The 27,209-nt window shown below is 46.2% G+C and overlaps 1 protein-coding gene across 2 annotated transcripts; it reads left to right on the top strand.

Moving 5' to 3' along the window:
• The first annotated feature begins 788 nt into the window (after positions 1–788).
• Positions 789–27,209, top strand: Anapc7 (anaphase promoting complex subunit 7). Of its 2 annotated transcripts, XM_052167984.1 has the most exons (11): positions 789–989; positions 4,557–4,743; positions 5,703–5,822; positions 12,978–13,089; positions 13,621–13,774; positions 14,854–14,996; positions 17,765–17,882; positions 21,777–21,973; positions 22,548–22,772; positions 24,288–24,438; positions 26,544–27,209. In XM_052167984.1, exons 1-11 carry the CDS (start codon positions 889–891, stop codon positions 26,731–26,733), a joined length of 1,698 nt encoding a protein of 565 aa, XP_052023944.1. In that variant the 5' UTR covers positions 789–888; the 3' UTR covers positions 26,734–27,209. The 2 variants fall into 2 exon arrangements, with proteins under 2 accessions (XP_052023944.1, XP_052023943.1); XM_052167983.1 differs by lacking the exon at positions 789–989 and having other exon boundaries at positions 4,557–4,645.

Raw genomic sequence — 27,209 nt, 5'->3', positions numbered from 1 at the left:
GCCAAAGTTGTTACTTTTTTTAAATCTATTTTTATGAGTATCATGCATGCCTGAGTGCATGTGTGTGCACCACATGCCTATATGTGCCCAGAGACGCCAGAGGAAGGATGCCCTGAAACTGGACTTGCAGACTGTTGTGAGCCACCAGGTAGGTGCTAGAAACCGCATGCATTCCTCTGGAAGAGGAGCGTGCAGTTTTAACTTCTGAGTCAGGTCTCCTCCCTCTATTGGAATAGCTTCAGCGTTGCAATTTGTGACTATGCAATGCAGTAACGAGTTCGTAAAGGCTCGAGATATTGACAGTGGGGCTATCAGAGATCCAGCTCATTCCTGTATCTATCCTTTCTTCGCACTTGGATCTAGCGGGTCACTTTGACTGGTAAACCATGCCTTGTATCAAGGAATCTACTCACACCGACAACGACAACAACACAAGCCGCCAGGCGAGGGGGCGTGGCACCTTCGCGTGGAGCACAGGCGTAGTTGTAAAAAGCCAGCCCTTGGGCGCCTGATTCAAAAATTCAATTTTAACTGTCAGTTTTCCGCCTCGGCTATGTTTATGATGAACTCCGGTGCACCGTTACCTCTAGGAGGCATCCTTTCCTCTCAGGCTGTCTTTATCTCAGCAAAACTACTATTCCTATTGGGATGGCTTATAGCGCAGTCAGTCCTTAGTAAGGTTTAGCCTTTAAGATGATGGAGAAAACTCTTTCACCGCTTCGTTTTTACGCAGGCACGTCCTTAGCTACCTATATCTTGGTGGGGGCGGAGCCGCGTCTGGACCGGAAGGACCCCAGCGCCGCCGCCATTTTGAAACTTTCCCTGCGATCCGCTCTGCTCCTCGGGAGTTTTGTCAGCTACTGCTGGGCCACGGTGTCGCCGGGCAGGATGAGTGTGATAGACCATGTGCGGGACATGGCGGCCGCGGGGCTGCACTCCAACGTGCGGCTCCTCAGCAGCCTGCTGCTCACCATGAGTAATAACAACCCGTGAGTGGAGGCGGGGAGTGGCGGGCGGGGAGCCGGGGCTGAGGCGGTGGAGGACGCTGTGGTCCCGCTGAGGCTGCGCGGGCCTCTTCCGGTCTCGGTGGCCTCGGAGGACTGGCTCCTTGCAGAGCAGCGAAGTCCTCTGGGTCGCAGAGACCCAGCCCCCCTAGCGTCAGGCTTGGAGGTTCCGCTCCGGCGCGGGGAGGGGACCCCACTCGAGAGCGTAGTGGCGCCGTTTTTAAACGGATCCTGGCAGCCTTTTAAGGCCCGCCGCAGCCGCCGTGTTTTTGTTTGGTTTGTTTACAAACCAAATAGCCCAGACTAGGCTGCAACAGGCCGTGTAGTCTAGGAAGACCTTGAACTTCTTACCCTCCTGCCTTCGCCTCCCAGAAGCCGGGGTCGCAGGTGTTTTGTCCCACCATGCTCGGCGTGCGTGTGGTACTGGGGATCGAACCAGCGATTTCGTGCGTGCTAGGCAAACACCACCAACCCTGTGCTATTTCTAGCCCGGCTTACTGAGTCTCAGAGAAGCACGGGACAGTTGTAGCCTTGAGTGCTACAGCTGTAGAACCTTGCTTTAAAACTCCCCGTCAATTGCTCACTCTTCGACTTGGCTCCCCAAGTCATCCTGTTCATTCCTTTCTCTGATTTCTTCTCATGCCTGAGTTCTCACCCACACGCTAGTTCTTCCCTCCAGGCATTGGCACCTGTGGTTAGGTTCAGAACTGCTTCCTGGTTCAGTTCTCTCAGAAGAACGGACCTCCTACCACCAGAACCGCTCCATCTTCTTGCCCCTTCACTCTTCACTGTCCGTTGAAAGAGAGCAGTTTCCATGTGTGAAAACACTATTGAACTTAATAAAGTTGCTAAGGAAATGTGTATATTACAGGGAGGTCCAGCAGGTCGACCAAGATCACTCGCTGGAGAACATAGAGGAGCTAGTGGGTTTGAATTCTAGTTGTCTATGATTGGTTCTATTTCAGCCCACCACTGTCTAGTGCTTCCAAATAACATTACAATAGCCCTTCTACTTTCTGCAGACCTTTGCGTTTGGCTTGGCTGAAGCTAGTCTAATGAGACAGCCAAAGGGCTGTGAGGGGCCTGTAATTCAGCCACTGTCCCCCACTCCACTTCATTGGTGTCCCTTTGGAACTGCTAGTCACAGGCATCATTTGGCCACCATCATCTTAGTGGGATGTGAGGAATACTGGTCTCTGTCGGCCTTCTGTGTTGATGCTGAGGACTCTCCTCCTGGATCTTAGTGATGCCTCATAGCAAGCAGTTTCCTGTATGGGGGATTGATGCCCTAATCTTTACTCTTGGGTTGTGACAATTGATGCCCTAATCTTTACTCTTGGGTTGTGACAATGTTCTAGCATTGTTCGAATGCTCTAGAGCTTGCTTCTTTAGCTAGACTGAATTTGGCTAACCCATGATTTTTCACATTAGGTTAGATTGGCAATTTCTTAGCTACGGGAAGTAGATAAGTTCTGACTTTATCCCTTATGTTTTGATATTTGTTGAAGAGACAGTGTTCAAAAACAAAATAAGACCAACACGTAGTTCAGTGGTAGAATTCTTACCTAAAATGTTTGAGACCATAGGTTTCATCTTTGTTTTTTGTTTTTGTTTTTGTTTTTTTCTGAGACAGGGTTTCTCTGTGTAGCCCTGGCTGTCCTGGAACTCACTGTAGACCAGGCTGGCCTCTAACTCAGAAATCTCTGCCTCCCAAGTGCTGGGATTAAAGGCATGTGCCACCACCACCCGGCTCATAGGTTTCATCTTTAGCACTACTAAAATATATCCCAAAAGGGCAAGTTGGCCAAACTGTGTATAAAGTTACATAGGAAACTCAAGGAATGAAAGATGTGGATGAACTGGTTTGTGACAGCTTTCCTGAGGCTAGAGTTGTACCTCAGACTTGGAGTGTCTACCTAGCATGTATAAGGGTTTATGGCATGGCCAATAGCAAAACAAATTCTTGGGAGGCCTGATTATATGTATGTATTCACTGAAGAATAAGAGTATGATCCCCGAGACACTGCTCTACCAGTGAGATGTTTATACATTGTAACATACTTGCCTAGTGATGTCTGGAGTATGATCCCCGAGACACTGCTCTACCCGTGCAGTGGTCAGATGTTTATACATTGTAACATACTTGCCTAGTGATGTCTCTGGATATAAGAAAAACCTAATTGTTTTCTCTGGAGAAGGACCTTGGTTGGATAAGGTTCAAAACTGAGGAAGCGGTGCTCTGCTTGCCTCTACTCTGCTGTTGGAATGCTCTGTTGTGTCATTTTCCCCCACCTCACAGTTTTACTGTGTAGCCCTGGCTGCTGGGACTCAGAGATCCATTTGCCTCTAACTCCACAGAGCGTTGGGATTAAATGGGGACTGAGCAAGCACACCGACCATCCTTGTTTTGCTTTTTGATGCAGGGTCTGGGTGAAGCTGAGGCTGACCTTGAACCCTTGAGCCTCCTTCTACCTTCAAGTTCTGAGATTATAGATTCGTTCTATCACATTTGACATTTTTGAATGATTTTTGTTTTTGTTATACATACTTGTACACAGACATCCAAGTACACATACATAGTAATAAAATTTGTTTTTTAAGAAGGTACTGTGTAGATTACTCCCTGCTAAATGAAAACAGATTAGGGAATGACTGCTAACAGACTTGGAATTAGTTTGGTTTTTATGTTATATGCATAACATATGATGAAGAGGGCATCAGATTCCTGGAGCCAAGCTGGAGTTACAAAGAGTTGTAAGCTGCCTGATATATGTGCTGGAATCTAGATTTGGATCCTCTGCAAAACCCACATGCTCTTACTGCTGAGCCCCTCCAACCTCCCTTTTTGAGGGAGGGTCATAGCCCAGGCTGATTTTGGACTGATTTTATAGCCAAGGATAGCCTTTTGAATGCCTGGTCCTCCTGCCTCTATGTGCTAGGCCTACAGGAGTGTATGACCATACCTGGCAGTAGTACTTAGTTGTTTGTTTTTTAATTTCGCTCCCATTTTGTTTGTTTGAGATAAAGTGTCTATAGTCCTAATTGTTCTGGAACTGGCTGTGTAGACTAGACTGGTCTTGAACTCAGAGATATTCCTGCTTCTGCTTCCCAAATCTCTGTGAATTAAGGCCTATACCACCACATATGGCTTCCCCTATGTTTTTTGTTTGTTTGTTTTTTTGTTCTGTTCTGGAAGGGCGGAAACATGGGAGGAAAGCATACTTTCTCCATCTGTTCATTTTATTTGATTTATAGATAGCATTAGCTTCTATATTAAGAAAACACAAACTGTACAAAGCCAAAATACAGTAAGATAGTGTTCTAGATGTTTTGGCCATATTTGCATGGTATTCAAATGTTGTGCCTCTCATTAAGCCACTTAAATTTAAGGAATATTAGCTTTTTTTAGCTTTTTTTTTTTTTTTTTTTTTTTTTTTTTTTTTTGCAAGCTAACATGATAGAAGGTTTTTGTGTTAGGCTTAGGTAAACACCAAAATATTCTTTCTAATTTTCAAAATAACCCATGCAGGATTTGTTTCCTTTGTGTTGTAGTGAGCTGTTTTCCCCGTCACAGAAGTACCAGCTTTTGGTGTATCATGCAGATTCTCTCTTTCACGATAAGGAATACCGCAATGCCGTGAGTAAGTATACCATGGCTTTACAGCAGAAGAAAGCCTTAAGTAAAACTTCAAAAGTGCGGCCTTCAACTGGAAATTCTGCATCTACTCCACAGAGCCAGGTGATTAAGACAGAGCAGACTCATTCATTCATTCACTCAGTCACTCATGTATTCATTTATTTTGGTTTTGCGGTACAGGGTTTCTCTATGTAGCCTTGGCTGTCTTGTAAGTTATTCTGTAGACCAGGCTAGCCTCAAATCCAGAGAGCCATGTGACTCTGCCTCCCAAGTGCTGGGATTAAAAGGGTGTTCCACTACTGCCTGACCTGTCTGGGTGTCTGTGTGTATACATTTATTTGTTTGTTTAAGGAAATGTAAGTTTATTTGTTTTATCTATGTAAGTACTCTGTAGCTGTCTTCAGACACACCAGAAGAGGGCATCGGATCCCATTACCGATCGATGGTTGTGTGTGGTTGTTGGGATTTGAACTCAGGACCTCTGGAAGAATAGTCAGTGCTTCTAACTGCTGAGCCATCTCTCCAGCCTGTATATGTATTTTTATATCTATGTATATACATATTAAGAGACAGGGTTGAAGTACTTCTTTCAGCAATGAGTTGATTAGTTATAGAATGAAACAGTTGTATATTCTTTATTATTATCACATGATATTCCATGGTTTCTGCATTCTGCTTTTCATCTTATTTTTGTGTGTGTGTGTGTGTTTGCTTTCTATCTTTTTATTAATGAACATTGGGTTGCTCTTTCCTGTCCACCATGACTAATGCTGCTGTGATGTTTTGTGTCCTGGTTTTGTGTGAGCTTGTTCTCATATTTTTTTTCTTTTCTTTCTATTTTTTTGCTTTTGGACTGGCCTCAAACTCATAGAGATCCACCTGCCTCTGCCTCCCAAGTGGTGGGATTAAACATGTGTGCCACCACTGCCAGGTTGATTCTCATTTCTTGATTGCATATCTAGGAGCAGAATTGCTATAAGGTTATAAGATCATTCTTTTTATTTTGAAGCACTGTCACATTGTTGAGATCATATTTCTAAAGGTGTTTTGTTGTCTCCTAGTGTCTTCCATCGGAAATTGAAGTGAAATACAAAATGGCTGAGTGTTATACAATGCTGAAGCTAGACAAAGATGCCATTGCCATACTGGATGGGATCCCTTCACGGCAGAGAACTCCCAAAGTAAGTCCACTGCCCCTCGTCTGATGTCTGTGGTCCTTCCCCATCATCTCTCTTCTCCACCTTTCAGGAAGTCTGAACTCCTAACTTTTCCCAGTGGAGTTAGGGTTCAGCCAGGTAACAGTTTTCTTCATTAAGGAACCCTGAGGGTTCAGCCAGGTGTAGCGACACTCACCTGTAATCCCAGCACTTGGGAAGCAGAAGCAGGAAAACCAGGAGGTCAAGGCTATCTCAAAACAGACAAATGCCAGAAGTGTTTGGTTTGTGGTACTAGAGAGCCAACCCAGGGTCCCGGGCGTGCTCAGCAAGCACTCTGCATTGAGCAGCGGCCTCAACTCTTGTCCGTTCATTAAAATTTCACTTGGAGACACGGGCTCACTAACTTACTCAGGCTGTCCTTAAATTGTGTGTCTTCTTAGGGTTTTATTACAGTGAAGAGACACCACGGGAAAACATTCATTTAGGGTCGGCTTACAGTTTCAGAGGTTTGCTTTGTTTTATCATGGTGGGAAGCATGGCAGTGTCCAGGCAAACATGGTGCCACAGAAGGAGCTGAGAGTTGTACACTGGCTGCAGCAGGAGTCTGTGCCACACTGGCTGAGACAGGAGCATAAACCTCAGAGCCCAACCCAACCATGACACACCTCCTCCAACAAGGCCATGCCTCCAATAAAACCACACCTCCAACAAGGCCACACCTCCTAATAGTGCCACTCCCTATGGGCCAAGCACTCAAACACAGGAGACTTTGGGGGCCATTCCTATTTAGACCACTACCCTGAATAGCCCAGAATGCCTTGGGCTTTGACTCTTCCTATCCTAGCCTACCTAGTAATTGGGATTGTACCACCAGGGCCAGCTATTTCTTGGCCTTCCTTCTTTCTTCCTTCCTTCTTGTCTTTTGTTTGTTTGTTTGTTTGTTTGTTTGTTTTTAAAAGAGATTTATTTTATTTGTGTATGTGCATGTTAGTGCAGAGGCTGGCAGGGTCCAGAGATTTTGGATTCTTTGGAGCTGGAGTTAAAAGTCCTTGTAAGTCCTCTGATATGGATGTTGAGAACCGAACCTAAGTCCTCTGGAAGAGCAGTTAGTGCTCTTAACTACTGAGCCATCTCTTTAGCCCCTTAAAGATTTTTTTTTAAATTAAAAAACCAAAAAATACCATTTGACCTGTATGAGTATTTTGCCTGCCTACATGCGTGTATGTATATGTGCCATGTTTGTGCTTGGTGCCCACAACATAACAAGAGGGCACTGGAAGCTTAGGAGTGACACAGGTGGTGATTAGCCACCATGTGGGTGGGAGCCAAACCTGTATCCTCCGCAAGAGCAGCCAGTGCGCTTAACTGCTGAGCCATTTTTCCAGCCCTCCAGAGATTTTTTTTCCCCAAAACAAGGTCTCACCATGTAGTCCAGGCTATCCTGGAACTCATTATGTAGACCAGGTTGGCCTCAAACTCACCAAGATCTGCCTCTGTCTCCTAAGTACTGGGATTAAAGGCATGCATCATTACAGCTGGCTATATTTGTTTTTATTATCTTTAATTGTGTGTGTGTGTGTATGTATGTGTGTGTGTGTGGTGTACGTACCAGTAGAAGCTTGGGGTGTCAGATACCCCTAGATCTAGAGTTACAGGCAGTTGTAAGCCACCTGATGTGGGTGCTAGGAACTGAACTCAGGTCCTCTGGAACAATAGTACATCCTCTTAATATTGGGGGGTTTCTCCACCTTCTTTGACATTTTCCTCCCTCAGGATTAACAATCTGAAGAGCATTGCAAGTGCAAAAACAGTTTTTTAAACTTTTTCTTTTTTAAGTATTTGTTGGTGCAGTGGTGTATTCATTTGATATTAGGAATATTTAATTGTGTTAATGTCTGCCTTTGTGAAGTCAAAACTACCAGATCCCCTTGGGGCTGGGAACATGGTTCAGTGGGTTGGGTGCTGCTGTGGAAGCCGGAGGTCTGTGTGGACCCTCAGCACCAGTGTGGAGAGCTGCTGCTGGGGCATGTCTATGACTCCCCCCCAGTGTAGTGAGAAGCGCTACTTCAGTAGACATTTAGCATCGACCTGTCTGCACACACATGCATGGACGTACCCACACATTTGTGTGCGTCTCCACATGAATACTGTCCCTTAGTATTTAGATAATTCTTACTAGCAGAATTATCTTTTTGTGTTTAATTTGGCAGTGTATTAATGAGTCTGCCTTCAACTAGAATTGGAAGCTCTGGCATCCATTCTGAGTTTAGACATTTGACCTTTATGTACTGGCAGCCACAGCAACTTAGCAATCTGCGATTTGTATTTTTTAATTTTTTTAATGTGGACAGTAGCATTTTCTTTGTTAACCTTTGTAAAAACCCAGAAAGTTCATGGATGTAAAAATGACCCTTTTATCTTATTTATCTATCTATTCATTCATTCATTCATTCATTCATTCATTCATTCATTCATTTATTTATTTATTTATTTATTTATTTATTTATTTATTTATTTAGACAGGGTTTCTCTGTATAGCCCTGGCTGTCCTGGAACTTACTCTGTAGACCAGGCTGGCCTCAAACTCAGAAATCTGCCTGCCTCTGCCTTGTAAACCGTAATAATATAGGTGTGTATCCATTTTTTAAATTTCACTTTAGAAGAACAGTAAAAATTAATTAAATACTTTTTATTCTATTTCTTTCTTCTTTTATTTTTATTTTTTACGTTTTCATTTTACATCCCACTTATTGCCCCCCCCTTCTGGTTAAATATTATTTTATTTTATGTGTATGAGTGCTTTGTTTGGCCTGCTATATGTCTCTGTACCACTGTCTCTGTATGTATATCTGTGTACCACTGTCTGCCCGGGGCTGATGGAAGGCAAAGGAGGGTACTGGATCCATAGGACTGGAGGTAAGGATGTGAGCGGCCTCCTGGGTACTTTGAAATAAACTGTGGGTTAAATTAAAAAACCAAAACCCCTCAGCTTTGTGGAACCCAGTACTTGCTGTTTGAGTCATCATTCTCAGAGGGACTAAGAGTCTATCGGTCAGTGTGCACGTCTTTCATGTAGAGGACTTTTGGTGCCATCATAATTACAGTTGTTGTGTATATTAGGGGTTAACTGGATTCCAAGTCTATATAAGAGGAAAGGAAGTAAGTCAGAACATCTAATTAAACATCTATTAATGTGTTAAATATTGCCACCTATACCTCACATTTTAAAGGAATTTTGTTTTGTTTTGTTTTGTTTTTTGAGACAGGGTTTCTCTGTGTAGCCCTGGCTGTCCTGGAACTCACTTTGTAGACCAGGTTAGCCTCAAACTTAGAAATCTGCCTGCCTCTGCCTCCCAAGTGCTGTGATTAAAGGTGTGCGCCACCACTGCCCAGCGATTTTAAAGGAAAATTATAGGAGTAGATTATTGTATCTTGGCAAATCTACATCTTTTAAGGCCAAATACTATCTCTCTCTATCTTTTTTTAAAAATACGTTTATTTAGTTATTGTATATATTTATGAGTACACTGTAGCTGTCTTCAGACACACCAGAAGAGGGCATTAGGTCTCATTACAGATGGTTGTGAGCCACCAAGTGGTTGCTGGGAATTGAATTCAGGACCTCTGGAAGAGCTGTTAGTGCTCTTAACTGTTGAGCCCCCATATGTCTTACTCCATGTTTAGGAACTGAAGATTATTGATAGGTAGTGAAATAGGGCTCTAGAGATTTCCAAGTTAAGGTTCTTTTTAAATGAACAACTGACCGTTTCCCTTGGTGGCGCTTAGAACTCATTGTTTCAGAGTGACTGTTGTGGGTCTAGACTAACTGCTGTACTAGTGGGGAACCAAGTGCAGAGGAGCAACACCTACTTAAAACTCGCTGACTTATGGTGGTACCCCTTAAACCCAGCACTTGGGAGGCAGAGATAGAATCCCCAGAGCAAGTTGCCCAAGGCTAGCCTACAAGCTCCAGGTTCACAGGAGACCCTGCCTCAGCATGTGAAGGTGAGGAAAAGCAGTTGAAGACCCTGGGCCTTGCCTGCACACGCACAAATAACACAGCCAAGGAGCACGTCAAATAACCTAAGGAAGTTGGGGTGATTATTGAGACAGGTGGCCTATCAGGTTGTTAATGACAAGCAGTCAGGGAAGAAGCTTGTATTTAATCTTTCCTTCTGAGATATTGGCCCTAGTATAGGAGTATCACTTTAGGTTCTTTCCTTTGCATTTTATTTAATTTTTTTCAAATTATGTCTGTCTGTCTGTCTATCTATATATCTATCTTTTTTTTTTTTTTTTTTTTTTTTGAGACAAAGTTCCTCAGTGTAGCCCTATCTGGAAGTCTCTAGACCAGACTGACCTGGAACTCACAGAGGTCTGCCTGCCTGGACTTGCCAAATGCTGGGATTAAAGGCTTGTGCTAACACTTCCTGGCTGCTTTTAAATTTTATTTTTGGTTGTTGGTTTCCCTTTATAGCACTGGCTGTCCTAGAACTTGCTCTGTAGACCAGGCTGGCCTCAAACTCAAAAATACATCAGCCTCTACCTCCTGAGTGCAGGGATTAAAGAAAAAGATATGTACCACTACTGCCTGACTCCTTTTCATTTTTATTTTTTAAATGTGTGTGTACCATATGTGTGCTTGTGCCCCTGGAGGGTCAGAGGGTCTTCACTCTCCTGAGAATAGAGTTAGAGGTGATATGAGCCACCATGTGAGGGCTGGGAGACAATCCTGTGTCCTTTGTAAGAACAGCAAGAGCTCTCAGCCACTGAGCCATCTCTCTAACTCCCGGGTTTGGGGTTTCTGAGGCTAGGTTCTTCATGCATAGCCTAAGTTAGCCTTGTAGTGACATCCTGAGCCTGCCTCCCCAGTGTTGGGATTATAGACATGGTCCACCATGCCTGGCAAGCAAGTTACTTTTTTTTTTGTTTGTTTGTTCGTTTTGGGGTTTGGTTTTTTTTGTTTTGTTTTTGTTTTTTCAAGATAGGGTTTCTCTGTGTAGCCCTGGCTGTCCTGGAACTCACTCTGTAGACCAGGCTGGCCTCGAACTCAGAAATCCGCCTGCCTCTCTCTCCCAGAGTGCTGGGATTACAGGCATGCGCTACCACCAGCCCGATTACAAGTAAGTTTTTTAAAGAAAGGTTTTTTACTAGGAGGTGGTGGTTCACGCCTTTAATCCCAGGAGAGAACCCGGGAGACAGAAGCAGGCAGATCTTCGTGAGTTGGGGGCTAGCATGGTCTACAGACAAGTTCAGGTATTTATAGCCTGGTCTATAGAGATAGTTCCAGTACAGCCAAAGCTACACAAAGAAACTGATCTCGAAAAATGAAACAAAACAAAACCACCAACAGTAAAATGTTATTTAAATTTTACTGAAATTCAGATGTCTTATCTCACTGGATTTAAATAGTATAGTTACTATTTGAGTCATTGTTACATTTGGAGGTCATTCTGAGTTCGATTTTTGTCTCAGTCTGATGAGTAGTCAGAGTCGAATGAAGTATTAGACGGGCTACATTTCATTACTGCTTTGTCTGAAGTCAGGTGTTATAATTTTAAGTGATTCTTACATGGCTGACAAGCTGGGTGTTGTGGCTCAGGCCACACTGTTGTGTGGCTCATTCCCAGCACTCAGGAAGCTGAGACTGAAGGATTGCTGTAAGGTTGAAGTTAGCTTGATCTACATAGTACGTTCCAGGCCAGACCGGGCTGTGCAGCAGCAGATGATGTAGTGGTGCATACCTACATCTGAACTTTGGAGGTAGAGGCAAGAAGGTCAGCAGTTCAAGGTGGTCCTCGGGTGTGCAGTGAGTCTGAGGCCAGCTGGAGCTGCACGAGATCTTGTCTCATAAAACCAAAAACGAAAGAAGGGCTTGAGAGATGGCTCTTCTTCTGGGGCTAGAGTTAGATCTCCGCACACATCAGCAGGTCATACCCACCTGTAACTCCAGCACCAGAGGTGTAATCCACCTCTGCTGGCCTTCATAGGCGCGTGCACACACACACTCACTCTCTCTCTCTCTCTCTCTCTCTCTCTCTCTCTCTCTCTCTCATACACACAAACACACACATGCACACACACAAGTATACAAATGCATACATACAAACACATATTTATGCACATAAACTAAAATCAACAAAAAAAAACTAAAGTAAATCTTTAGTAAAATAAAGATTTTCTTGCCTTTCTTATGCAATTATATTGACACTAGCTTGTGCTGGAAAGATGGCTCAGCAGTTAGGAGCATGCAGAACTCTTTCAGAAGACCTGAGTTCAATTCCCAGCACTCCAGAGTAATCTAATGCCTTTGGCCACCACCCCCCGCGCCCCCCCCCTCCCCCCCCCCCCCCCCCCCCCCCCCCCCGCACACACAGAGCACATAAGCACAATTTTTCAATTTTTTTTGGTTTTTTTTTTTTTGGTTTTTTTTTTTTTGGTTTTTTCAAGACAGGGTTTCTCTGTATAGCCCTGGCTATCCTGGAACTCACTCTGTAGACCAGGCTGGCCTCGAACTCAGAAATCCGCCTGCCTCTGCCTCCCAGAGTGCTGGGATTGATTACAGTCGTGCGCCACCACCACCCCGGCCGCACATAAGCACTATTAAAAATAGTAAATCTTGGCTGGTGGTAGTGGTGCATTCCTTTAATCCTGACACTTAAAGGCAGGACAGGTGGATCCTGAGGCTAGCCTTCTCTACAGAGCAAGTTCTGCAACAGCTGAGGCTACATAGAGAAGACCCTGTCTGGAAAAAAATCTTTGCCAGTCATGGTGACACATGCCTTTAATCCCAGCTCCTAGGAGGCAGAGGCAGGTGGATCTTTATGAGGTCCAGGCTAGCCTGGTCTACACACTGAGACCCTATCCCAAAAACAAATCAAAGAAATCCTTAAAATATATCTGCTTGAATCAAGGTATTTAAAATTCTGGAACATTTCTCAAGTCCGTGTGAATCCCGAGGCAGCATCTTTGGCTCTGTTTGGGAGGATAACGTAGCTGAGGAAACAGGGATAACAGTCCTTTGTTTTGAGGGCTGGTCTTTATTTGCACAGGCCTGTGGGTTGTTTTTTCTACTAGAAAGTAGAATAGTAGTTGGAAATGAAAATCCGAGCGTGCTCATGGTGAGGTACTTCCTTTGCAGACACAATTGCTTGACTGTCGTCTGTTTTCTGTGTGCAGATAAACATGATGCTGGCAAACCTGTACAAGAAGGCTGGCCAGGAGCGCCCATCAGTCACCAGCTATAAGGAGGTCCTGCGGCAGTGCCCTTTGGCCCTTGACGCCATTCTAGGTACAGAAAGTTTTCTGTCTGGTGCGTGGGGTGTTTGCAGTCAACGGTGATAGTTCTCAGTCACGACTATGCATTAAATAGAGTAGGACTTTTTTTTCAGATTCTTGTTTTATCTTAATGTGAATGAGGCTTTCGTCTATATGTAGTGTCTAGTGCTCATAATGGTTGGAGGACATTGGAGCCCCAAGAGCTGGGGTTATGGGATGGCGGTAAGCCATCATGTGAGTGCTGGGAATCAGACCTGGATCCTCTGCAAGAGGAACAAGTGCTCTTAACCACTAAGCCGATTTTACGGTCCCGAGAGTATTAAAACATTCTGAATACCGTCAGTTATGACATAGAGAAATAGCTGTCCTTTAGGGATGGGGTACAGTTGAGTGGCAGTGCTTGTTGCTCTAGCCTGCTTGAGGCTCTGACCTCTGAGATGTATGCATCTTGCTGAGAGGAGGGAAGGCAGCTGTGTAGCCTGTTGTCGGCTGCACCATGGGAGGAGGATGCTGTACCTTACGTTTCTCTTGCTTTTGGGGTCAGGTTTGTTGTCCCTGTCTGTGAAAGGCGCAGAGGTGGCATCGATGACGATGAATGTGATCCAGACTGTGCCCAACCTGGACTGGCTGTCTGTGTGGATTAAAGCGTATGCTTTTGTGCACACTGGTGACAACTCGAGAGCCATCAACACCATCTGGTGAGAGCCAAGATGTCAACGCAGTGGGAGGCACAATCTGAGATATGTCATCTCTTACTACATAGCCCAGGTTGCCTTTGAAATTGCCTCAGTCTTCCAGCCTGGACATCCCTAGTGCTAGGGCTAGGATGTGCCGGCAAGCCTGGCCAAATCCAGGATCTTGTCCAGAGCCTTGTCGGGAGATGTGATACATCTGGTGACACAGAACAGTGAGGTGCAGCTTACTGCGAGGCACAGAGTCATTTGTCTTGGGTTATGTTTTTTCTAATGCACTAAGTGGTTGCAAATGTAATAAACTGTTGGAACCTGTAAAAATGAACAGCTGGACTGAGTTCTGCTCTGTTCACGTGAAGATGGCCTTCCATAAGAGCAGACTGTTGGGGATGCCATGCTCCTGCCTTTTTGACTTGGTAGACGTGTTCATTGTATACCTGACATAGGTGTAACTTTTAAAGCTGAGGTTAAAGTCCATTTGCCTAAGTCACTTGAAAAGTTTTTAAAGTTAGATTTGCATTTATTTGTTGTATGTGGGCACATGGGCTTGTGTGGCGATCAGAGGACAACTGGAAGGTGTCAGCTCTCTCCTTCTACCATGTAGATTCCAGGTGTCAAACTTAGGTCATCAGACCTGGTGGCGAGTACTGCTCTTACTTGCTGAGGCATCTCCCTGGCTTACTAAAGTTTCTTTTCTTTACTTATTACTATTGTAATTAGGAGTTGTAGTGTCAGGACTTGGGAGGTGGAGGTAGCAGGGTCATGAAAGTTCAAGGCCAACCTTGATAATGTAGTAAGACCTTGCTTCGAAAAATGAAACGAGACAGGGTTTCTCTGTATTGTATAGCCCTGGCTGTCCTAGAACTCACTCTGTAGACCAGGCTGGCCTTGAACTCAGAAATCCGTTTGCTTCTGCCTCCCAAGTGCTGGGATTATAGGCATGCGCCACCACTGCCCGGCCCAAAAAGCCTTTTTATCAAAAATTTCACCCATACAGAAAAGTATGTCATCTATATGCCCACCCCCAGGTGCAGTGTTAAAAACAGATTGTAACAGAGTATAAGGATTAGTATTTATCTTTTAAGTTCACTAGAGAAAAAATCCTTACTGCGAGACAATGTGGACCTTCTGGGGAGCCTGGCAGACCTGTACTTCAGAGCAGGAGACAACAAGAACTCGGTCCTCAAGTTTGAGCAGGCCCAGATGTTGGATCCTTACCTGATAAAAGGTGAGTTCAGCCTGGAGAGACTGTAAGGGGCAAAAGGCAGCTAAGAGGAAAGACTGAGAGTGGCACTGGCACTGGTTCTTAGTCCTTGTGAATGTTTTTAGGTTCTGTGTTTGTTTGTGTGTGTGTGTGTGTGTGTGCGTGTGTGCAGTACAGGTGAGGGCAGGTGTCCTTGGAAGCCAGAGGCATTGGGTCCCCAGGAGTTGGAGTTGGGACCTTCTGATATGGGATCCACAAAGAGAAGAGCTTGCTCTTGGCTGCTGAGCCACCTCCCTAGCCCCTCTTTTTTAGTTTTGAAGACAAAGTTCATATGGACCAGGCTAGCCTTGAACTTGGCTTTGAATTCTTTTGTTTGTTTGCTTGTTTGTTTGTTTTTGGTTTGGGGGGGTTGGTTTTTTGGGGTTTTTTGGGGGTTTGGTTTTTTTTCGAGACAGGGTTTCTCTGTGTAGCCCTGGCTGTCCTGGAACTCACTCTGTAGACCAGGCTGGCCTCAAACTCAGAAATCCACCTGCCTCTGCCTCCCAAGTGATGGGATTACAGGTGTGCGCCCCCACTGCCCAGCTTGGCTTTGAATTCTTGATTCTGCTCCCACATCCCAAGTGCTGGGCTCACAGGTGTGGACTGTCGTGGTGCTCAGCTTTGCTCCTAGTTTTCAAGTGGCTTTTGTGAGTGCACTGTCACTGTTTCCGGACGCACCAGAAGAGGGCGTCAGGTCCCATTACAGATGGTTGTGAGCCATCACGTGGTTGCTGGGATTTGAACTCAGGATCTCTGGAAGTGCAGTTAATGCTCTTAACTGCTGAGCCATCTCTCCAGCTCCCAAGCCTTTTAAGGGGCACTGTGGCATCTCCATCATCCTGTGAGTTAATAAATTTATGATGTGACTTGACTTACGATGTCTGCAGGACCCTGACATCCTTTTAGGAACTCTGGTTTTACTGTGTCCTTAGGATGGTGGTGAGGAAGCAGGGAGTGGACACAGAGCAAGGGCTGAGGCGCTTCACGTGTCATCAGAGCAAAGGCGCAGGGGCTTGAGAAGCTGGTGGACCAGCAGTTTGTGAAGAGCTGACTGCTCAGGAGTACAGGGAAGTGAAGTCTGTAAAGACCCAGCAGAAAAATACGCCTCAGGATGATAAACAAGGCTTTTAGATGCTAAGGACTAAGTGAGCAATAATTGTAACAGGCTGAGGCAGGATTGTGAGATCAAGGTCAGCTACGCTGGGAAACCCTGGCTCAACCGAAAAGGATGACCGGGTGTGGGGACAGATCTAGAGTGTGTGTTTGTACACGTTCTCCCCCTCTCGTGTGTATTTCTCTTTGTTTTCCATGCCACACTTGTAGGCCAGCACTTGGGAGGTGGAAAAGAAGTCAAAGACGTCAAAGGCTCAAGCTCGACGCACCACTAAGAAACAGAAGCCAGGTGGTGGTACTGAGGAGGCCGAGGTTAGCCTGGTCTACAAAGTTGAGTTCCAGGATAACCATGGCTATACAGAGAAACCCTGTCTGGAAAAAACAACAACAGAGAGAAGAAAGCAATTTAGTGTTTTAGGAATGTTAGCCTGGTGGCGTTGGCAGCGTGGTGTTGAATGTTCGTACCCAGCCCAGGCTAGCAGGAGTGTGGCTGTGAACCTGCTCTGAGAGGAATGGGGATTTGAAGGGATGGAGAGCAAGAAGAATGGTAGGAAGAGGTGCGTGAGAGCCAGTGGGGCCTCATAAACCGTGAGGGAGGAATGGAAGAGGCTCGGGGAGTAATGTGAGGACTGGCATTTTAGAATGAAACTATAGCATCTGGGGGCGTGGGCCTTCTGCGTTTGAGGCTGGGCAGTTTGTCCATACTAAGCATGTACTGAGGCCTGGGAGCTCTTTTAATGCCAACGTCTTATGTGATGGCTTTTCTGGGCGCTGTTCATCGCTCTGCAGACTTAGGGACAGACAGTTTTGACATGGCTGGTGTTTTAAGTTGTGACATTGGACCTGCTGTTCCTTTGCCTTCTTCTCATTCTTGTATTTGTGTGATGTGTTCTTGCAAGTTCATGTTCAGCATGTGTGTGCAGAAGCCCACAGAGGCCAGAAGAGGGCCTTTCTTGTTTTGGATGGTTTTGCTATTCATTCAGTCACTTATGAGACAAGGTGTCAGGTAGCCCAATCTGCCTCAGGCTCCCTGTGTGGCTGAGATTGACCCTGAACTTCTGGTCTTCCTGCTTCCAACTTCCAAATGCTAGGATTGTTGGTCCATGCCACCATTCAGTTTACATGTTGCTTGGGATTGAACCCTGAGCTGTTGCATACTGGGCAGGCTCTCTACCAACTGAGCTGCATCTCCATGCATTAATTTAATGTTGAAAATTAAATTATATATGTGTGTATAGTAGGTCAGAGGTCACCTTTTGGGAAGTGGTCTGTCTGTCCCATGTAGGTCCTGGATTAAACTTTGGTTCACCCAGCCTGGTGACAGTCTTCTTTGCCCACAGCCATCTCACAGGCCTGTCTCTGTCCTTTGTTTTCAACTTCCCTGAGTGTTCTGCCTGTATGCATGTATGTATGCATGCATGTAAGTTCATGCCCTCAAAGGTCAGAAGAGGAAGTCACTTGTCCTGGAACTAGAGTTACACATGGTTGTGAGCCACCACCGTGTGGGTGCTGGGTACTGAGCCCAGGCCCTCTGCTGGAAGAATCCTGACCTCTGAGCCATTCTCCTTGTCGCTCCATTCCGTTTCTGAGGACCTTTCCTGCCGTGATAGACAAGCCTCTTACTGTGTCCTTTCTTTCAGGGATGGACGTTTACGGCTACCTCCTGGCCCGAGAGGGGCGGCTGGAGGACGTGGAGAACCTCGGTTGCCGCCTCTTCAACATCTCTGACCAGCATGCAGAGCCCTGGGTGGTCTCCGGGTACGCTCTCACGCTCCTCTGTCCCCGGTTTTTAATAGAATCTTTGAAAAGACATTTTTTTCTTTTTGAGAGAATATCAGTTTGAGCCAAGTGCTTTCCTATACTCCACCCCCACACTTGGGGGCAGAGGCAGGCAGGTCTCTGAGTTCAAGGCCAGCCTAGTCAGTCCATAGAGTAAATTCCAGGACTACACAGAGAAATGCTGTCTTGAAAAACAGGATAGGTAGGTAGGTAGGTAGGTAGTTAAGAAGAAAGAAAGAAAGGAAGGAAGGGAGGGAAGGAAGGAAGGAAGGAAGAAAGAATGAATAGAAATTAAACCAGGCATAGTGGTGCAGGCTTTTAGTCCCAGCACTCAGGAGGCAGAGGCAGGTAGTTCTGTGAGTTCTAGGGTAGCCTGGTCTACATGACAAGTTCCAGTCAGCCAGGGCCTCACAATTAAGGCTCTTCTTTAAAACAAGAAGCAAGAGAGAATGTAAGTTGAAATCATAAGTCCTGAGAGCTGACTCAACCTGGGATGGCTCTGTGACTTTGGGCAGGCATTGATGGACTCCCGAGTCTTTTTTCATTTGGAGACCAGGATAAGGAACCTACTTCCAGGGCTAGGCGCAGAGCAGTGCCTTGTGTTTAGTGGGCCCTTCTCAGGGTGAGGGCTGTGAGCATTGGCCTCACACAACGGCAGATGAACCATGGTAGCAGTGTAGTTTTATGAGTAAATTCTCAGATGTCCTTCTAGTCCTGTGATACATCTTTTTTTTTTCCCCTTAAGATTTTTATTTAATTTGTAGGGATGTTTTTGCTCACATGTATGTCTGTGTGACACAGAGTGCCTAGTGACCAGAAGAGGGCGCATTCCCTGAACGGGAGTTACAGATGATTGTGAGCCACCGTGTGGGGGAATAGAACCGGGGTTCTCTTTAAGAACAAGTATTCTTAAGTGTCTCCAGCCCTGAGCATATGCAGTGTCTGGGAGGTCAGGAGAGGATGTTCAGTCTATGGAGCTGGAATTAACAGCAACAGTGAGCTGTCCATTTCCTGGGACCAAGCTGCTGAGCCCTGCTGGGTCTCCTCCCCCCCACCCCCCACCCCCCACTCCCCGTTTTAATTTTTTTGGATCATTTTGTGTGTGATATCCAGATTTGTCTGTGTTTGTGTGTGTGTGTGTGTGTGTGTGTGTGTGTGTGGTGTACACACACTTATGTGTATCTCTGTATGTATCTGTATGTCTGTGAATTTGGTTGGCCTTTGTTGTTTTTGTTTTAAACCAGAAAGTTTCTTTTATGACTGTTGAAATCTTCAAGGTGAACTGAATGCTGCACCAGATGGCAACTTGGGTTTAGGAGTTGTTCTTCCACAGAATCTACGTCTTAATCTTCGATAGACAACTTGTAGGCACCTCACGGGCCCAGTGCAGGCAGTAGTTTGTCTGCAGCCTTGGCACTGGAGTGGTACTTTCCTGTGGTGCTTGGCAGTGTAGCTACATTTGCCAGGTCGACCTCTAAAGGTGCTGGGCCTCTGAGCCACAGCCACACTTGTGCATAGCACTGCAGCACTTGAAGGGCTGCTGTCTGCCGTCCTTCCTCGTCTTCTTTCTTCCACTGGTATTGTTCGAAGCATAGTCCTTGAACTTGATTTAGATAGGCTGGCCTCAAACTCACAGGAGATCCTTCTTCTCTGCCCCATGAGTGTTGGGATTAAAGATGTGTGTCACTATGCTAGGCTGGACTTTGTTTTTTGAGATAGTCTCATATACCCTATGTCTGGCTACTGTGTAGTTGAGGCTAACTAGCCTTGAATTGATGTTTTGTTTTATTTGAGAACTTCTTGTTTTTGTTTTGTTTTGTTTGTTTGTTTAGTTTGTTTTTGGTTTTTTTGGGTTTTTTTGGGGTTTTTTTTTTTTTTGTTTGTTTGTTTTTTTGTTGTTGTTTGTTTTTTCAAGACAGGGTTTCTCTGTATAGCCCTGGCTGTCCTGGAACTCACTTTGTAGACCAGGTTGGCCTCGAACTCAGAAATCCGCCTGCCTCTGCCTCCCAGGTGCTGGGATTAAAGGCGTGCGCCACCACCACCCGCCATATTTGAGAACTTCTTACATTGTATTTTGATCATATTCACTCCAAACTCCTCCTCTGGTCCACCCTCCCTAGCCTTCCTCTTTTTTATTTCATATTTTATTTACTAGCCCTGTGACCATAGTTTGTACTCTCCTTTACTTCTGGGTATGGGGCAATTCACTGGGGCGTAGTCAATCTCAGGAGCAAGGAAGTCTTTAAGAACACAGCTCTCCTTTCCTAAGCAACTGTCCGTAGGTCCTCACTTAGGGGTGGATTTCATGAACCCCTTCCCTTCCATGCCGGAGTGTTGATTCTGTGCAGGTTCCACGCCTCTGTGGGCTCACGAGGGCAGCCATCCGTCATGTCCAGAGGACACTGATTTGTTCCAATCCTCCCCGATTTCTGCCTCTAATATTCCTTCTGACGTCTTCTGCACGGTCCCTCTGGAAGGGGATTTGACATGGAAATCCCACTGACAACCAAGTACTCTGCTCCTCCTCACTGCACGTGGACATCTGAGCCTCTTGATTCCACCTTCCAAGTACTGGCATTACTGACCATGCCTGTTTGAGATCCTCTTTTGGAAGTTTAATTTTTCGTTGGCTTATGTATGTTTTGTTTTGCATCTTTACTGATATCTGGGTTGTAGGTGTATGCATAATTTATAACTGTGATCATGTCTACAGACTTTTTTTTTAAACACACTTGACTTCATTTATTTTTCTTGTATTAAAACTCTTATGTGGTAGCCATAGCTGGAGCCTGGGTCCTCTGAAGAGACACTCTGGTGTGGGTTTTCACAAGATGATCAGTGAATTCCTGATAGGAGACTTGGTGATCACAGTTTCTTTGCAGAGGATCAGGTCTTGGAGATGGCATCCAAGATGGCCTTGGCAAAGTTGCCCAGGGTGGCAGTGCAGCCCCTGTCTGGTGTGTAGCAGACATCTGTATTGGCTATCATCAGGAGCTTCTTGGGCACAGGAGCAGAGACAGTGACAGTGCCTCTGGGAGCAGGGGTGAGACACACCAGCACAGAGCCACAGTGACCTTGTACGAACAGTGTGGGGCTTGCCAATCTTGTTCCCCCTGTAGCCTCTCCGCACAAGGGCGATAGCGAGCTTGGCTGAGATGATGGCCCCTCGGATGGCAGTGGCGACCTCCTTGGAGCACTTAACACCAAGACCAGCGTGACCATCGTAGTCCCCAATAGAACGAATGCCTTGAACCTGGTCCTATGGCCAGCCCGAGTCTGCTTCTACACTGGCATGGTTTTCAGAACCTCATCCTTTAGGGATGCGCCCAGGAAAAAGTCAATGATCTCAGACTCCTTAATGGGCAGGGAGAGCAGGTAGATCTCCTCCAAGGACTTGATCTTTGGTGCCGGAGATCCACTCCTTGTCTTCATCTTCATCTCCACGAGTCCCATGGCCTTGGCCTCAGCTCCTAAGACCGCTGCTGAATCCTCAGAAGCCACCTCGGCCTCCAGGAGGATTCTGGGTCTCAGGGTCCTCCGGGCTCTCGTACTGCACCTGCATCATCCACCATTTGGTGCTTTCAAAGAAGCAGCAGCATATACAGAGTTCTGGTTGTGGGTGAAGCTTTCTAAAAACATTTGTGTGTCAATACCTGATATACATGTTTGGACGTCATGGGACAATTAGCAAGAGCGGCAAGGCCTTATGGACCGTCTGGCCAGCCTGCAAGCACCTTGACTCTCAGCCATTTGGACAGCTGTGTATGAAGCCAGTTTGTCAGCGTCCCAAGGCTAGGGCTCCAGAAAGCCGCTACAGTCTGTGTTAGGCCTTCTTCAGAGGCTTCTCTCAAATCACTTGTGTTTTCTCCCTAGGTGCCACAGCTTCTATAGCAAGCGCTACTCTCGGGCGCTGTACCTAGGTGCCAAGGCCATCCAGCTGAATAGCAACAGTGTCCAAGCTTTGCTCCTCAAAGGAGCAGCACTTAGGAACATGGGAAGGGTCCAGGAAGCTATAATACATTTCCGGGAGGCCATAAGGCTTGCGCCTTGTCGCTTAGACTGTTACGAAGGTAAGATGGGACCTGCCAATGTGGCTTAGGCCTGACTGCTGCACCCAGGTGGAAGGTTTTGCTGGTCAGAGCCGGCTGGCTCTGTTGTGTATTAGAGGCATGGTGACTGGGGGAAAGCTGCTGTAAAACCAAACTCTGAGTTTCCCCAGCATTGATAGATGGGCTGTTTTTTAAAACATTTTTTATTGTTAATATTTCTTTTGAGACTGGATGTCACTGCAGCCCAACAGAGCTGTACCAGGTTTAGCAACATTTGGTGACTGAGTCACTGACACTAAAATAGCTCTTACAAGATTCTGTTCCTCTAAAACATTTTTATAGGAATTTAAAAATAAGCTCAGTAGTCTGTCTCGTCGTAACAGGAAGATGCGTTCAAATTTGAAGAGAAAAATTTGAAGTCATGAAAAGGAAATCTGCTTATAGAACAAGAGGGTCTTGTTCTATAAGCTGGGTCGTTCTTTACAGCCCATTAGAACGCTCAGATGGAGGAAGGGGAGGGGGCTGGGTGCCGCTCGGGCAGAGCAGGGAGGGGCTGCTGGCCGTCTTCTCTGAGATGTCTGCTCTGCGTTTTCAGGTCTCATAGAATGTTACTTAGCCTCCAACAGCATTCGAGAGGCAATGGTGATGGCCAACAATGTTTACAAAACTCTGGGTGCAAATGCTCAGACACTTACCCTGCTAGCCACCGTGTGCCTGGAAGATCCAGTGACCCAGGAGAAAGCCAAAACTTTGTTAGATAAAGCCCTGGCACAGAGGCCGGACTATGTCAAGGCCGTGGTGAAGAAGGCAGAGCTGCTCAGTGAGTAGTGTGTGTGTGTGTGTGTGTGTGTGTGTGTGTGTGTGTGTATTCCCGGTTGTCCTCGCCGTACATGCTCATCTGCTCCTGGAAGCTCGGAGATGCCAAGCAGGTCTGAGCCTGTTCCAGTGATGTGTACATGTACATGCACATATATATTCATGGGTTCATATGATGCTATGAAGAAGGGTGTTCTGGCTCAGGTTCTAGTGCAGGCCATTGGCCTCATCTGGTGCTGGCCTTCTTGCTAGCACCAGAGAACAGAGGCAGCACAGGGCATCATGTGAGTGTGGGTGGGTGGGCGTTACATTTGTTCTGACCCACAATAAACTCCTGTGCTTTTGTTGATTTAGGAATAAAATTGAATTTTTTTTCTATTTTTTTTAAAAGATTTTATTTATTTATTTTATGTATATATGTAAGTGCACTGTATCTGTCTTCAGACACACCAGAAGAGGGCATTAGATCCCATTACAGATGGTTGTGAGCCACCCTGTAGTTGCTGGGATCAGGTCCTTTGGAAGAGCAGTCAGTGCTCTTAACCGCTGAGCCATCTCTCCAGCCCCTTTTTTCTATTTTGTTAAGTTTTAAGAGTATATTTATGCCAGGCAGTGGTGGTGTTTCCTTGACCCCAGGAGGCAGGGTCAGGAAGATCCCTGTGAGTTTGAGGCCAGCCTGGACTACAGAGTGAGTGCCAGGACAGTCTGTCTGCAAAAACTTTTTTTTAAAGACTCAGAGAACAGGTTCAGTAGCTTGGGTAAAGATGCCACTAAGACTGGTGACATCAGCTGGGCGCATGTCTGTAATCCCAGCACTCTGGGAGGCAGAGGCAGGAGGATTTCTGAGTTCGAGGCCAGCATGGTCTACAGAGTGAGTTCCAGGACAGCCAGGGCTACACAGAGAAACCCTGTCTCGGAAAAAAAAAACAAATCCAAAAAACCAAAAACAAAAACAAAAAAACACTGGTGACATCAGTTCAGTCCTCAAGACCTACATGATAAGATAGGAGACTTCCACAGATGTCCTCTGACCTTCACCCAAGTGCTCGCCCTTCCATATCAATTAGTATAATATATGACATATGATACATGATATAACAATATACAATATGTAATATATATGATGCGTGTGGCATGCTCGCCCCTCCATATAAATTAATGTAACATTTTTTTCGTTCGTTTGTTTGTTTGTTTGTTTTTGGGATTTGGCTTTTTCGAGACAGGGTTTCTCTGTGTAGCCCTAGCTGTCCTGGAACTCACGCTGTAGACCAGGCTGGCCTTGCACTCAGAAATCCGCCTGCCTCTGCCTCCCAGAGTGCTGGGATTACAGGTGTGCGCCACCACCGCCCGGCAATAGCATGTTTTTTTAAAGAGACAATACTCATGTCACTTTCCCAGTGAAATACAGATCACATGCCCCTCGTAAACCCTCCAAGGACCCTTTGAAGGTGTCTCCGAGAAAGTGACTGTGTCTGTGACTGTGCACTAGGTGAGCAGTAAAGATTGTCTTTCTGTGTAGGCAGAGAACAGAAATATGAAGATGGAATTGCTCTGCTGAGAAACGCGCTGGCCAACCAGAGCGACTGTGTCCTGCACCGGATCCTGGGGGACTTCCTAGTGGCTGTGAACGAGTACCAGGAGGCAATGGACCAGTACAGTATAGCCCTGAGGTAGGTGTGCAGCCACAGCTGCGTGGGGAGCAGAGAGGAGGCAGGGCCTGCCTGCTGCCCACTCTGCAGACACGTGCCCACAGTTGAAGGCAGGCTGGGAATAGGAAAGAGAGAGAAGGTTTTCGTGGATTCACGACTGCTGACATATTTCCCTAAAGCATATTAGCAGAATTAAAGATGTTCTTCTCGGCCCACATAAGGGGAGCACCCAGGCTGGTTTGTACAGATCCCCTATGCTTGCCCACACCCCCATGGCTCATAGGGTTATGCCTTGTATAGATTTTACATTCTGCTTTTTAAAATCTAAGTATTGCTAAGTATGTTCCTGTGTTTCTGTCTACTATAGTAATTAAAAACTTAAATTCTGAAGCTTGAATATAGCTTTTACCTATCATCTTGATCAAATTACTAACCAAATTCCTAATGTATACCTTCTACTTTGGGCATTAATTAGGGGTATCAAGATTCAGACAGTAATGGTGCTTGCCACATAATCCTGGAGACCCAAGTTCGATTCCCAGAACCCATGAAAAGGTTGAAGGAGAGAACTGACTCCAAGGTTATCCTCTCCATGCCATGACTTTAACGTAAATTTTAAAAGAATTATTTATTTTATAAATATGAATACTTGCTAGCTGTCTTCAGACACACCACAAGAGCCATCAAATCCCATTACAGATGGTTGTGAGTTACCATGTGGTTGCTGGGAATTGAACTCAGGACCTCGGGAAGAGCAGTCAGTGCTCTTAACCGCTGAGCCATCTCTCCAGCCTAAATAAAGTTAATTTTTAAGATAACTAAATGGCTGGCTGAGGATTCAGAGGATTCAGGAGAAGTGCCTGGTGTGTAGTAGTTAATGCATGCAGGGTATTTGTACTGCTCGGTGCGGAAGTGATTCTTTGCGACTTGCCAGTGTGTCTTAGGCAGGATGCAGGTGTCACATGCATCCGTTCACTTGTCCACGAGATAGTTGAGGCAGTGCTTCCGAGCACTCAGTGACACTCCGTACTCAGAACCGTCCTTGCAGTCTGCAGGCCCGGGCTAAAGTGTGGAAGCCTCTGTGTGTAGACAGAGTTTCGTGGAAAGTTCGGGTAAAGAAGAGATGTTACAGACTCCCCTGTGTGTCTGAATAGGAAACAGATCCAATATGGCCTGACTGAGAAATTAGGCAGCAAGTTTCCTCAGGGATATTCGAGGACCACGGACTTCCTGGGTGAAGAGGCTGTCGGTGCCTGGGCCGTGCTCCAGTGCACAGAGCGCCTGCCTAGACTGTGGAAGGCCAGAGCGCCTGAGCTTTAGGTTCCAGGACTTTTTTTTTTCTTTTAAAAATAATTTTTAGGTGCCAAATAAATGAGGGCTCTGGGCCTCGTGGGGTTGCTGCTAACGAACATGCTTTGGCCCTGGCTCTGTTCTCAGGACTTAAAATCTGTCCCATAGCGTAGCATGATCGAGGGCTGCAGTTACCTACAGTTCATGGTATGACTTGGAACCATGTCACACACACACACACACACACACACACACACACACACATACACACGGAAGAACAGCTTGCCTGAGGCAGGTTGTGTATTCTTCATGTACCTGAGGCTGGCCTTGGTGTTCTGATCCTGCTTCTCTCCTGGATGTGCTGGGCTGTGTTCCGTGCCTGGCTGTAGGCACCAGGCCTCCAGCAGAGTGCTTGTGAAGTTAGAATTTTTAATTGCCATTTTTAAAATGAATTGTTTATTGATTTATTTTATATAGATGAGTGTTTTGCTTGCATGTATGTGTGTAAACCATGAATGTGCCTGGTGCTCAGAGAGGCCAGAGGAGGGCATCAGATACTTGGGAACTGGAGTCTCAGGCGGTCATGAGTCACCATACGGGTGCTGGGAACTGAACCCAGCAACAAATGCTCTTAACCACTGAGCCACCCCTCCAGCCCCTTCAAGTTAAAAATTCTAAAACTTAGGACAATGTCCCTTTTCATCTCTGACGGACTCCCTGGACCCAGCAATGGAAGCCACAGTTGTTTGCAACATCTCCCACTGCTGGGCCAGCCCAGTGACAGTCCGAGACGCAGGGCAGAGATTCAGACTTTCCTCTGTTCTGTTGTTCCTTAGTTTGGACCCTAATGACCAGAAGTCTCTCGAGGGGATGCAGAAGATGGAGAAGGAGGAGAGTCCCACAGATGCTACTCAGGAGGAAGATGTGGACGACATGGAGGGCAGTGGTGAAGAAGGGGACCTGGAGGGCAGCGACAGCGAGGCAGCTCAGTGGGCTGACCAGGAGCAGTGGTTCGGCATGCAGTGAAGGCACAGCGGCAGCCCCTGGCGTTCCTAGAGTGACAGATGCCATCAGAAGTGTGCCACAGCAGGGCTCTCCACCGTGTCCTCGAGTTGTAGTTGGGACTGATGTCTACCTGTCTGCTGTGCTGAGGGAGTTCCAAGCTGCAGACTCACCTTTCTGGATGGTTCTGGTGTACCCAGTGGAAGACACTTTTTTCTCTTTATGAACGGGTGTACAGGACTGGGCCATCCTCTTAAGGGCACATGCACTTGGGCGGCCCTGTCAGAGGTAATCTGGTTCCTGGAGGTCCTGGTCCCGCCACATTCCCTTATAGTGATGGTGTTCTGGACGCAGTCACTGTGCTTCGCCGACTGCAGAGCAGCCCTTGGCCGCAGTGGGCAGATGTGAGAAGCAGATGGTGGGAACATGGCCACACACAGGACAGGCTCAACCAATAAAACTGTTGAGTGTGGTGTCGCATATCACAGTGGACACCCTTA

The sequence above is a fragment of the Apodemus sylvaticus genome, chromosome 22, assembly GCF_947179515.1.
Source record: "Apodemus sylvaticus chromosome 22, mApoSyl1.1, whole genome shotgun sequence".
In the NCBI taxonomy this organism is placed as follows: Eukaryota; Metazoa; Chordata; class Mammalia; order Rodentia; family Muridae; genus Apodemus; species Apodemus sylvaticus.
This window is presented reverse-complemented; position numbering and strand designations above follow the sequence as displayed.